This window comes from Tachypleus tridentatus, chromosome 9, assembly GCF_004210375.1.
Source record: "Tachypleus tridentatus isolate NWPU-2018 chromosome 9, ASM421037v1, whole genome shotgun sequence".
Classification (NCBI taxonomy): Eukaryota; Metazoa; Arthropoda; class Merostomata; order Xiphosura; family Limulidae; genus Tachypleus; species Tachypleus tridentatus.
In genome coordinates, this window is record NC_134833.1 from 142542809 (window position 1) to 142557854 (window position 15046).

General features: G+C 31.7%; 1 protein-coding gene across 2 annotated transcripts in view; it reads right to left on the bottom strand.

The window, feature by feature from the left end:
- Positions 1 to 14843, bottom strand: part of LOC143226551 (potassium channel, subfamily K, member 16-like) — a 53642-nt gene extending 38799 nt beyond the window's left edge. The window contains exon 1 of one of the 2 annotated variants that reach the window (XM_076457665.1): positions 14437 to 14843. Coding sequence is in view for 1 of the 2 variants with exons in the window: in XM_076457662.1 (XP_076313777.1) it covers positions 1834 to 1848 (15 nt within the window). In the remaining variant the exon portion in view is untranslated. Of the gene's footprint in view, positions 1 to 1833; positions 2393 to 14436 lie in introns of those variants that run through there. The other variant, XM_076457662.1, reaches the window with a different exon arrangement.
- Positions 14844 to 15046: the final 203 nt, after the last annotated feature.

Sequence of the window (15046 nt, forward strand, 5' to 3'; positions counted from 1 at the left end):
CAATGTCAAGAATGTTAACAATACAGTCAAACTTTCAACAAGCACTAAAATATACAATGTCAAGAATGTTAACAATACAATTAAACTTTCAACATACACTAAAAGATACAATATCAATAATGTTTACAGTAAAATTAAACTTTCAACAAGCACTAAAATATACAATGTCAAGAATGTTAACAATACAATTAAACTTTCAACAAACACTAAAAATACAATATTAAGATTATTAACAATACAATCAACCTTTCAACAAGCACTAAAAGATACAATATCAATAATGTTTACAGTACAATTAAACTTTCAACAAGCACTAAAATATACAATATCAAGAATGTTTACAGTAAAATTAAACTTGCAACAAGCACTAAAATATACAATGTCAAGAATGTTAACAATACAATCACTAAAATATACATTATCAAGAATGTTAACAATACAATCAAACTTACAAGCACTAAAATATACATTATCAAGGTTATTAACAATACAATCAACTTTTCAACAAGCACTAAAAATACAATATCAATAATGTTTACAGTACAATTAAACTTACATCAAGCACTAAATAATACAATATCAAGAATGTTAACAATTTAATCAAATTTTCAACAAACACTAAATCATGTAGTAGAAATTATATTAACAATACATGATATTAGTGTGAACAATTAACATTAGCGATTTCTTGCGATTTTTATTTGACAGTTGAGAAAATCACGGCTGACTGAGATTTGATGTTGCTCCTTGCATTCGATGCCCCTCGTGACATTACAACGAAACACCTAAAAATTTCCTGCTGGGTCGATTTCTAATTTTGAAATTTAATGACGTCAAATGGTGACGATGAGCACCACGTTCCCTGACACGTCATTTTAAAATATCTTATACAAACCAGAATATCTACCGCGAGGCAATGTCTCCCGATGTCGAACCGTTTTAAGAATACACACTTACAGTCATGGGTTTCCGTGCGTCTAACTGAAGAAGTTATAAAAAACACATTTATCATTTCAAAGATATTCATATTTGTTTTAAATTATGTGATAGTTTATTTCGAGCCACATTATATACATATGTGTGTTTACAAGTTTGAATAACTTAATCCACAAATTGGAACTTGGTTAAGAATTAATTGTTTTTAGCAACACAGTGAAAATAACTTTATTATACCACAAAATACAACTTTACCTCAGTTTTATTGTGACAAGAAGTACAAAGAAATATTTATTATAACAAACGTTAGCACGAGACCATATTAAACATTGAAACAGCTTGCTTTTATTTCAACCAGCGCGAATGCTTCCAGGCTATTTCTTACATAACATTATAAAAATTTAGATTTTGTTTTTCTGAATAGTGCTAACCCTTCTTAAACTTCACCGTATTAACAACGAATCTCTTTTTCTAGGAAAACCAATACAAGAGAAGATGAAATATCATAAAGAAGATCGCCTTTCAATATTTCTTTTTATTCTAATAAATTTAATTTTGTAATGTAGGTGAAATATGACACCAATATTTAAGTATAATTATTGTTATATACGACTTCTATGATTTCATGTTCGACTAGCGTATATCTAGTTGATTTAATATTATTGTTATATACAACTGATATTCTCTGATTTCATATTCGACTATATAGGTTATCACATGTTTAACGCTAGAGTTTCAAGGATGCTGGCATATATCCAGTTGGCTTAATAGTGTAGTTTATTTTTGCGACAAATTACATGAGTGATGTTTTATAAAGTAAACCTCTGTCGGTTTTCCTTATCAACATTCTCTGTGTATCTAAATTACAAACAAACAACTCAATAAATTTTCGCCTACCATTCGCGGGATCATTTTGTCCTATAAATACGGATCTTTCTTCTTCTCGCTATGTAAGCTAGTGACCAGAGTCCGAAACGTTGGCACATGCGGACACCAATGCACAGAGAGCTACTGAAAACGTCCAGATAAACGACGATACTGAGAATCATTGACAGTCTCAGTAAAGGAAGTGGAGATACCAGGTGACACAAGAGAGGTTTAAAACGGATTATTTTTAGTCTGCTATCAGAAGGGATTGGATCAGATAATGGCTATTGGATGCTTGCCAGAACTATTAAAAAGAAAAGAAAGAAATGCGGGAGCGAGACACAGGACAAATTTAACCTTAAACAGGTGCCCCCCCCCAAAGTAAATTTTCTCCGTTTGGTTTTATGGAGATATATACTGCATGAACATTCTCTTCTTTCTGGGGTGAGATGTATTTTATGTCTGTAACAACATTCACAACACTTGTGCAACATAACACCAGAAAGTTACTGTTGCAAAAGCTGTGACATGTTAGCACGTGCACACAGACTGATATTTGAAACAGAACTAACGCGTAACTTAACGTGAGATAGATGAATCAAACTAGGAAAGTATACAGCAAAGGCAAGACAACAAATAACCATAATAAAGATAAAGACAAAACCTGGTTTCTGAATTATGGTATATATATATATATATAAGTGGCTAATGTAAATAGAACGTAATGATAGAAACAATTGTAGTTAGAGAGAGAGCGAAAAAAACAAAATATTTTCTGAAAGTAAAAAGACTAAGATGTGTGGCGTGACGCTGACTAAACGCGTTAAACGTAGCCCGATAGAGTTGATGACACGCAGACAAACACTTAAAAAACTCCGATAAAAAGGAGACATAACACCGATTCAGCACATAATACACAACTATTATCCTGAAGGCAAAGAGAATGGAGTTAATAAAATACATTAAACATTTTATTTATCTAGAAAGGTCGTAATACATTGAAGAAGTAATTTTAAAAACTGCTATCATGTCACTAGATAAAACGTTCTCAAACTTTCAGTTGTCGAGAAAACGATGAAACGAACCTGTTTTTCGTATTATTATTGTAAGTGCTTTTTTTTTTCAAAGAAACTTCGACGCATAGTTAACGTGTTTACTGTATGGTAATGTTAAATAAGTACAGCATTCTATTACGTTTTTTACTGTTCTGCAGGTTTTGTGATTGAGTGTTATATTTAAAGTTAGTTGCAGTTATTAGAGCTGTATTATTGTACTTGTTGTTGTTGTAATGTTAAATAAACATGAGATTCTATTATGTTTTTTACTGTTCTGCAGGTTTTGTGATTGAGTGTTATATTTAAAGTTAGTTGCACTTATTAGAGCTGTATTATTGTACTTGTTGTTGTTGTAATGTTAAATAAACATGACATTCTATTATGTTTTTTACTGTTCTGTCGGTTTTGTGATTGAGAAAAAAAAGATAATTAATGATAATTTCTCATCACTGATTTATCAAACGTTAAAGAGAAAGATAATTAATGATAATTTCTTATCACTGATTTATCAAACCTTAAAGAGAAAGATAATTAGTGATAATTTCTCATCACTCATTTATCAAACGTTAAAGAGAAAGATAATTAATGATAACTCCTCATCCCTGATTTATCAAACGTTAAAGAGAAAGATAATTAATGATAATTTCTCATCACACATTTATCAAATGTTAAAGAGAAAGATAATTAATGATAATTTCTCATCACTTATTTATTAAACATTAAAAAGAAAGATAATGAATGATAATTTCTCATCACTGATTTATCAAACGTTAAAAAAGATAATTAATGATAATTTCTCATCACTGATTTATCAAACGTTAAAAAAGATAATGAATGATAATTTCTCATCCTTGATTTATCAAACGTTAAAAAGAAAGATAATTAATGATAATTTCTCATCACTGATTCTCAGTGAACGTATAGTAAATAAAAACAGCGATTTGAGAAGAAGTAATCGAACGTCACAACTAGAAAAGTAGTGGATTACAAACACTGGAATGAGTAAGTTTTGTACGTGTATTTTTTTATAAATTAATCCACATTCGAATTGATCGGTAGCAAATAATGGTTATTATAATTAATGTGCAACATCTTCAAGAGTGATGGCACCTTGAACTGCTGACAGTACAGGTAGGCTTCGATCTATCAAGCTATTTTGTCAGTATCACGACTTAATGAGAAGGTATTTATATTCAAGCAAAACAATTATCTTAAGTTTTCAGCAAATGTAATTAAATGTCATCGTGAAAGCAAAGAGGCCTATAGAATATTCACATCTAAGATTTGTCGTGTACAAAGTGTTATGTAAAAAGACGACTATACAAATTATCTAAATTATGGGGAGTAATACAGGGCATTTGAACAATATTCTCAGTTGTATATTGATAAATATTACGACAGCATGAAAACAATGCGTACTCTGCATAAAGCGAAAGACCTTACATATAACATGGGCCAGCACAGCATCTATTAGCACTTGGTTTACGATGGTCAACAGAAGAGTAATTCCTGGGTCCGGTGGTGTGTGTTGGGTTGTTTCGGCATACCTCGATAAATGAATTCAGTAGAACTTCTAAAAAAAACGCTAAACGTTAATGAAAATATGACATCATAAAATCTATATAGCTTATATTACAGTGGTACCTTACCAGGCATTTCACTATCCTCCTTATATTTACCCTTCATTGCAGAAATGGTATTTTTAATTTGAGAATCGTTAGGGAAATCATTTTGTTATTCATCGCGCATCTGTTTCAACTTCAACACAACATCTTTGGGCTTACTATACCATTAGTTTCACAGCACACTGAAACAAATGAATTTGTACACGATTCTAATTTTCCCTTTTAGAATATAACAGTATTATTGTGCCCGTTTTTCTATGTTTCTTTGTCAGTACAGTAATTACTTGACGAATCTCTGATTGGGATATCTTCCAATAAGTTATTCCTTCACCCTACCTGGACCCACGGCTTAGATTAATTGCTACACTTAAAGCATCACATTCACACCCACATCTAGAACATTCCAAACATGTTTCATTATTACATCATTTTACTTTACATTTAACAAATAATTTCTAGATGTTGGCTCTCATAGTTCTCGGGTCAGATCAGGGGCCTGGTTCAGCGATCTGGATTTTTTTTTTCCTAATCAAAACAACCTAAACATTTCCAGAATGACGTTTTTTTTTAAACAAAAATCCATACCAAGTAGCCAGGCTGACACGTATGGTTGGTGTTCAAATACTAATGTATCGTACAAGTTATTCGCTTTTTTTACTATTTTCTGTAATTAATTTTTTTACCATCAATAAATTACCATCTAGTTGCCATTACTTACTTACATCTACTATAAGTGTTATATTTTTCACATTTTTCTTTTACCTTTGCTCCATATTTAAGAATATTATATTTTGACCGCCCGCACTTTTAATATCAAATGTCAGATAAGTGGCAGCACTGCCTATGTAAGGATTTCTCGGATTGTTAATCGAATTGGTATTTTAAATATCTCTTCAATAGGTCACTAGAACTTAACAATACTATACAGTGTTTCCTTTTATAACAATATTTATGTATTGACTGAGTTACAAGTTCTCATAATGTCTGTAAATATGATAGTAAAAAGTTTCAATTTGTTGTTCATTTTTCTTTTGTAAATTTTTGAGTTATCATGTAATAATTATAGTTAGGAAGAAAGAGAAAAAAAATATTTTCTGAAAGTAAAAAGACTAAGATGTGTGGCGTGACGCTGACTAAACGTGTTAAACGTAGCCCATAAGAGTTGATGACACGCAGACAGATAAACACTTAATAAACTCCGATAAAAAGGAGACATAACACCGATTCAGCACATAATACACAACTATTATCCTGAAGGCAAAGAGAATGGAATAAATAAAAAACATTAAACATTTTATTTATCCAGAAAGGTCGTAATACATTTAAGAAGTAATTTTAAAAACTGCTATCATGTCACTAGATAAAATGTTCTCAAACATTCAGTTGTTGAGAAAACGATGAAACGAACCTGTTTTTGGTATTATTATTGTAAGTGCTTTTTTTTTTCAAAGAAACTTCGACGCATAGTTAACGTGTTTACTGTATGGTAATGTTAAATAAGTACAGCATTCTATTATGTTTTTACTGTTCTGCAGGTTTTGTGATTGAGTGTTATATTTAAAGTTAGTTGCAGTTATTAGAGCTGTATTATTGTACTTGTTGTTGTTGTAATGTTAAATAAACATGACATTCTATTACGTTTTTTACTGTTCTGCAGGTTTTGTGATTGAGTGTTATATTTAAAGTTAGTTGCAGTTATTAGAGCTGTATTATTGTACTTGTTGTTGTTGTAATGTTAAATAAACATGACGTTCTATTACGTTTTTTACTGTTCTGCAGGTTTTGTGATTGGGTGTTATATTTAAAGTTAGTTGCAGTTATTAGAGCTGTATTATTGTACTTGTTGTTATTGTAATGTTAAATAAACATGACATTCTATTAAGTTTTTTACTGTTCTGCAGGTTTTGTGATTGAGTGTTATATTTAAAGTTAGTTGCAGTTATTAGAGCTGTATTATTGTACTTGTTGTTGTTGTAATGTTAAATAAACATGACATTCGTTTATGTTTTTTACTGTTCTGCAGGTTTTGTGATTGAGTGTTATATATTTAAAGTTAGTTGCAGTTATTAGAGCTGTATTATTGTACTTGTTGTTGTTGTAATGTTAAATAAACATGACATTCTATTACGTTTTTTACTGTTCTGCAGGTTTTGTGATTGGGTGTTATATTTAAAGTTAGTTGCAGTTATTAGAGCTGTATTATTGTACTTGTTGTTGTAATGTTAAATAAACATGACATTCTATTACGTTTTTTACTGTTCTGAAGGTTATGTGATTGAGAAAAAGAAAGATAATTAATGATAATTTCTCATCATTGATTTATCAAACGTTAAAGAGAAAGATAATTAATGACAATTTCTCATCACTGATTTATCAAACGTTAAAAAGAAAGATAATTAATGATAATTTCTCATCACTGATTTATCAGACGTTAAAAAGAAAGATAATTAATGATAATTTATCACTGATTTATCAAACGTTAAAAAGAAAGATAATTAATGATAATTTCTCATCACTGATTCATCAAACGTTAAAAAGAAAGATAATTAATGATAATTTCTCATCATTGATTTATCAAACGTTAAAAAGAAAGATAATTAATGACAATTTCTCATCACTGATTTATCAAACGTTAAAAAGAAAGATAATTAATGATCATTTGTCATCACTGATTTATCGAACGTTAAAGTGAAAGATAATTAATGATGATTTCTCATCACTGATTTATCGAACGTTAAAGTGAAAGATAATTAATGATAATTTCTCATCACTGATTTATCAAACGTTAAAAAGAAAGATAATTAATGATAATTTCTCATCACTCATTTATCAAACGTTAAAGAGAAAGATAATTAATGATAATTTCTCATTACTGATTTATCAAACGTTAAAGAGAAAGATAATTAATGATAACATCTCATCACTGATTCATCAAACGTTAAAAAGAAAGATAATTAATGATAATTTCTCATCACTGATTCTCAGTGAACGTATAGTAAATAAAAACAGCGATTTGAGAAGAAGTAATCGAACGTCACAACTAGAAAAGTAGTGGATTACAAACACTGGAATGAGTAAGTTTTGTACGTGTATTTTTTAATAAATTAATCCACATTCGAATTAATCGGTAGCAATTAATGGTTATTAGAATTAATGTGCGACATCTTCAAGAGTGATGGCACCTTGAACTGCTGACAGTACAGGTAGACTTCGATCTATCAAGCTATTTCGTCAGTATCACGACTTAATGAGAAGGTATTTGTATTCAAGCAAAACAATTATCTTAAGTTTTCAGCAAATGTAATTAAATGTCATCGTGAAAGCAAAGAGGCCTATAGAATATTCACATCTAAGACTTGTCGTGTACAAAGTGAGTTATGTAAAAAGACGACTATACAACTTATCAAAATTATGGGGAGTAATACAGGAATTTTGAAGAATTTCTATTTTCTGTAATTATTTTTTACCATCAATAAATTATCTATCTAGTTACCATTACTTATTTACATCTACTATAAGTGTTATATTTTTCACATTTTTTCTTCACTTTTACTCCATATTTAAGAATATTATATTTTGAGCGCCCGTACCATTTAATGTCAAATATTAGATAAGTGGCAGCACTGCCTATGTAAGGATTTCTCGGATTGTTTATCAAATTGGTATTTTAAATATCTCTTCAATAGGTCACTAGAACTTTACAATAGTATTCAGTGTTTCCTTTTATAACAATATTTATATAATGACTGAGTTACAAGTTCTCATAATGTCTGTAAATATGATAGTAAAAAGTTTGAATTTTTGTTCATTTTTCTTCTGTAAATTTTTGAGTTATCATGTATTAAAAAGAAACTGTGTAATATCTACTATTATAAGTATTATTATTAATTAGTAGTATTTTTTAAAAATCATAATTCTAATGAAATCGATGTTATCATTGCCCCTTGAAGTTAGCTATTTTACAGAAGTTTGATGTTCGTTTAAAAAGCGTAAGTACAGGGTGCAACAGGAATTACCAACGAGTAATAAATAAACAATAACTATTACAGTTCAAACTTCATTGTATTTAGGAATTGGTTATGAATACAATTTTCATATGTCTATTGAAAGACTGCAATTGAAAAAAACTGAAATATAAGTAAAGACATTTTTTTTTTTCCAAAAAGGAAAGAAATGTATGGATGGCTAATATCAACCCTTCAAAAATAATGTTAACAACATAGGAGGGATGGCACAGATTAGTTGGATAAGGTTAATTAAATAAAAAGTCCCCTGGTGGTTCTGCGGCAAGTCTGTGGACTTATACACTGAAAATCCAGATCTATGTCTACGGTGAGCAGAACACAAATAGTTCGTTGACGTAGCTTTGTACTTGACAATAAAATCACAAACAATTTTAACAAAATAAATATTAGGGAAGAAATTAGGAAAATGAAACTTGTTGGAAAATAAACTAAATGAAAATGAATATTACGATGAAAGACTATTAAAAGCTACTCGTAGTGTTGTTGTCTACACAGCTTTCAAATTGCCTCGAAGTATTAAATAATATACAAAACTAAACTTACGGTAAAGTTTTCGTTTATTTTGGTTGCGGCCGTTTTTTTCTGTCTTCTGTAAATTGTTTCATATGACGAATGAAGGGAAATGCTTACATATATGCATACGACTACCGGTACCCTGAACATCTGGAGTTGCAGGTGACATAAAACTGCAGTTTAATAGGTCGATTGTCTTCACTTGTCTTTAAACACCAACAGTCTCTCTAGAGATTCGAGCCTTTGTTACCAAATGATTTTGAATGGTTATTTAAGAACTGATTGTTTTAGCCCGTGGCGTTTTTAGGTAGGGGCTAGAGGAAGGCTGAATTCCAGAGTCCAAGCTCTTAATGGGGGTTCATTGATTATTTTATTCTGTGTAAAATTACATGGGATGTAGGTCTCACAAAAAAAATAGTGCCCACACAACGTTAAATCCGCCACTGTTTCTGGGGCACAGCAACAAAACTGGTCATCTGGGTTCTATTCAACTGGCGTTTTGTTTTCTGAGTTACAAGTCCTCAAACTTACCGTTGTCTAGTATTTTTATTATTATAATTTTTATAATATTTCACTATAATTTTTATAAAATTATAATTATTTTTTTATTATTAGTACAATATTACAGCAGGCGGTTATCTGTATTGAGCTGAAATAGAAGTCCGACTTTTAGCATCATAAGCCCTCAGACTTACTACTGAGCCACGTGGGGAGAAGAGTATGACACATAATATATTATGTTGTACTTTTTTATGTGAGGGGCCTCCCACTGGCACAGCTGTATGACTGTGGGCTCATACCACTAAAAACGGGGTTTCCATACCCGTTATGGGCAGAGCACAGATAGTCCATTGTGTAGTTTTGTGCTTAATTCTAAACAAAGAAACTAATTAAGGGCATTGATTTTTATGATCGCGTAATTTTGAACTAGATGTCTAAAGTTATGTAAGCTGTGCGCAATAGGTCGGGCGTGGCTTATTGGTTTGCGTACACTGACTGAATCCCAGTGAGTACTGTACGAGTCTGACGATCATATCTCACTGACAGGTCAGACAAAAGTAGCCCAAAAGTTGGCGGGGAGTGCTATTCATTAAGTACCCTTACTCTACTTGTGGATTGTGTAGCTTCATGTAGGAAGTTGTGAACAGAAACAATCCACAAGGTCACGTTCATTTATAGCGTCACATCTACAGCTGTACCTTACCATATGTGATGAGACGAAGCTGTTGTTATCATCACGGTTAGAAGCTGCTTACCTTTCTGTGTATATGCCTATTTGATAAAACGAGTGAATGAAACAAACACCAATGGCTCGGATATCGATTGTTTTTGCCCTTTGAAACAGTCATAAGTTTAATAGCTGTAGGTAAGTACCCGAGGAAGTTGTTGCAACAGTCTTTTCATATAATAATATTTTTTAAGCTTACAAATGTAAGTAAGATACGAATTACAAAGCAGTGGTGAGATTCTATCGAGTAAAGGACAGAAGTGGTTACGGCTGTACTTTACACACCGCACGCTTATTAGGTGTCTCAGGTGACTGTTTGTTTGTTTTTTAATTTCGCGCAAAGCTACTCGAGGGCTATCTGCGTTAGCCGTACCTAATTTAGCAGTGTAAGACTAGAGGGAAGGCAGCTAGTCGTCACTATTCACCACCAACTCTTGGGCTACTCTTTTACCAACAAACAGTGGGATTAACCGTAACATTATAACGATCTCACAGCTGAAAGGGCGAGGATGTTTGGTGTGACAGGGATTCGAACTTGCGATCCTCGGATTAGAAGTCGAGTGCCTTTAACGACCTGGCCATGGCGGCTCACCTTGGAAAAGGGCTAAAATGATGAGGTAGTAATTCTGCGATATTGAGTTAGAGGGCGCGTTATTAGGATCATAGTTCCACGAAATGGCACTAGATGATGTGTCTGTAGAGGAGAGAATGATGACTGCACAGATAATTCGCGAGCGAACTACCAGAAGGTGATGTAGATCAATATGTTATTAACCTTAGAGCAGTAAAGTCTTATAACTAATAATTCAATCTAACTTACATTAACCTTCTAGTCACAACTGTCAGTACTGAAAAGTTTTTATCACGATTACAGTTCTTTTTAAGCAGAATATTAAATCTGCTATTTTTATTTCTACTTCTTAATAGCTTTATAATGTTCGCTTATATATTTAATTACATCCGTTTAATAAAGGCAGATGGTATTTCCATAGGCGGATAGTGTTCCTAAGGATTTTGTTTGTATAGGTGGATAGTTTAATAAAATCATGAGCTCATTGTAATGGTGTCTTAAGATGTCATCAATCTCGAAAATTAATCAGTAAAACTTATTCTTATTAATTGTATTTCTATGTATTATATATAACAATCTCGGTAGACTCAACACAGATAGCCTGATGTGGCTTTGCTATAAGAAAACACACACACGCATGTATAATAATAAACAAGTTCTTGACAGAATACCAATAGAATAGTGCTATAGATGATGTGCTACTAAGAACAATGTTACTACAGTTCGTATAATGATCAATTATTCAATAATATTTTACCTTATTTGCATAGCATACGTTTTACAAATATCTGTCCTGAAAATAATACATTTTTCGTGATCATTTATATGTCTAAATAATTACACTTTTAAGAAAATAGACTATGTATAGATCTTGTTAAGGTTTATTTGCAAACTACATATATATGCAAGTTCCAGATCAAAAGCAAGAAAATAACTTTCTAATGTACTCAAACTTCTTGAGAATCTCACGAATTTATATTAAGATTTACTTGTCATTATATAAAGTGGAAGAATAGTTGAATTTGTTTTTGCTGACTGTCAAATTCAGTGACATACAAAATCCATTCTTCATTATTAGACTTAAATACAACTTATTTTGGATGTAAAGTATATTTTACAATGATAAACAGTAACCGTGATATATTTATAAAATTTGATTTATTTATCTTTTCTTATAGACCATATTTTTTATCGTAAGAAGCAACAAAAGTGAAATATCTTTTATTGATTGTGCTCTTAAAAACCTCCAAAAGTGTAAAGTATGAACATCGTTTTTTATAAATCGTAAATGAAGGAATCTTTTTATAAATTAAAGTTTTATTAATAAATGTTTCAGTGTATGTGATGTTTGTTATGTGTATGATTTTATATTACATATATTAACTATAGCATATTGGGCTGTGATGAAACACGAGTTTTATATAAAAAATATATATAAATGGGGACTTGTAATAGATGTTCAAACATACTTGTTACACGAAGAGTAACTTGTCAGAAAAAACCAAGCTAAATATGTAATTATTTGATAAGTTGTAGTTTGAACACAGAATTGTATAATGTTTAAATGAAAATATAAGACATGTTACCAAGATATTTTTTAAAAAACCTACTTGAGAAAAAAATATGTTTTAAAATACTTGATACAATAGTTTCGCTAAGCCTAAAACAGAACAAATTAACGTATAAAACGAAACATGAAACTGTTACGTTATTTATAGATTTCAATAGGTCTTCTTTTCAGAGTAAATAGATGTAACACAAGATATTAATTATAGAAATCTATTAGCAATAACAGTTTTATAAAATGTCATGCAATATAACTCAGAACGGCTGATATGGGTATTAAAGTTATTAGAAATAAAAAGTGTTAGCATGCATACCAGCCGTCAGGAGATACATTTTTACGCGAAGTGGGTTTTTCGTCATCACGTGTGTCATGTAAGTTAAATATGAAAGTGAAAACTATAGAACTAATGGATTAGCAAAGTGTTTTATACATAAAGCAAAGAATAAGTGTGAAGCATGTAACGAAAATTATTGACTATAATAATTTTAATAGCACAATACATCTTATAATACCATTTATCTATAGAACTTTGTTAATACCATCCATCTTTGTAAAATACACATAATAAGCCCAGTAAGACTATCTGCCTATAGAACCTTAGAAACATTGTTCACCTAGCATGCCCTGGTGGTTGAGGCACTCGACTCGTAATTCGAGGGTCGCGGATTCGAATCCCGGTCACACCAAACACGCTTGCCCTGTCAGTCGTGGGAAAGATGTGACAGTCAGTCCCACTATTCGTTGGTCAAAGATTAGCCCAAGAGTTAGTGGTGGGTAGTGGTGACTAGCTGCCTTCCCTTTACTCTTACACTGCTATATCAAGGACGACTAGCGCAATAACACACGTAGTTTCTAGAGGGTATGGTCACACATCCAAATTTACTTCAACTTAAACCAGAAGTAAGATTTTTACCGAACGACAGCCGTAGTTCTATATTATGTACTCACCCGCTGTGAATTACATCTACTGATGGTTAAAAGTGAGGGTTTTACCCAACGACAACTGTAGTTCTGTAATGGTGTGACCACGAGCTCTGGATTGCATCAATTGACCAGAAGTGATGGTTTACGAAGATTTCCTTTCAGAAAGTGACGTCGTTCAAACGTAAAATTGAATTTTCATCTTTTAGTTTAACAACAAAGAAACTCCACTAAGTTTGATAACAAACTAGCAGGAAAGATAAATGATTTTATTCTACTTTTGACAAAGAATACTGATTGAACAAATGTGTTTATCTATAACAATAACACATCTCGATAAATAAATAACTAATAACTTCTTCAGTTAAAGGTAAAACCAGCAGATGTATATAAGTCTAGAATAATTATATAACATTCTCATCTAAGGTATGCATCTATACTGATATTCATAGGTTGTGTTTCTCTAACAAAGATCCGCAATAAGCCAATACTTTCTATAGATTCCTATAGTCCAGTTGCTCATTACCTGTGTATTTCTTTCTGTGTAATTACATAGAACTACAATAAACAACGACTGTCCCCACGTACCTGTAATTCAGTTGCATATCGCTATCTTTCAGAATTACAGCCACACTAGATTAAATACTCATTTCTATTATCACCTATTTATAGATAATTACTAATTAAAGTGTAAATAGCATTGCTCCTTACTATGTTTCAAACAACACAAACTGAAATGTTTCATTTTCTTATCACTTACAACACGTAGTTGGTAACAACGGACAACTCGCTAATGCATGTGCTGTGAACGTAATCGCATCAGGTTCTGCATACTTACAGCAGGGCTGTAGAGCGACGTTGGTGGTGCAGTAGTCGACTTTAATGTTTACAAGGATTTACAGTACAAACAGATAAACAGTCGTCAGGTAATAATAAGCAAACCCCGCTCTTACCTTCAATAAGTCCGGCGTAGACGTACTGCTAAGCTCACCATTAAAATGCATATTTTACCAAACTCTTGCTGGACATGGACAGGCAAAGAAAATTACGGTAAAACATCTGCATTCCTCAGGCTCGGTCGTTTGTGCTTTGTCTGGACGTTATAATATCGATACAATCTACACGTACCTGGGCTAAGGAAGAGTCCCGATAGGCACTGCTGGTGTTGTGACTTCAAACCAGGAATGTGTAGTACTTTAGTTCTCATTCAATCTTTATTTTACCTTTCTTGACTACCCGTTATAAGCTACTTATTCTGAAATAAAATACAGTGTTAGGTTTCCACGGGCACTACTGTCGGGCGTTTCCCAACTTTATCGACCTCAGGGTGATTCATATCAAGTGTCTGGCGTTCATGAGTTTGAATCATGAACTACGAAACTCCTCACTTAGTTTGTGTCTCAGATTGTTTTAGATAATCTACCCTATCTGTTTTGTATTTTTCAGATGGTTTCAGATAGCCTACCCTATCCGTTTATAATTTTTAGATTGTTCTAGATAACCTACCCTATCCGTTTATAATTTTTAGATTGTTTCAGATAACCCACCCTATCCGTTTATAATTTTTAGATTGTTTAAGATAACCTACCCTATCCGTTTATAATTTTTAGATTGTTTCAGATAACCTACCATATCTGTTTATAATTTTTAGATTGTTTTAGATAACCTACCCTATCTGTTTTCTGTTTTTTAAGTTGTTTTACATAACCTACCCTATCTATTTTTTATTTTTTAGATT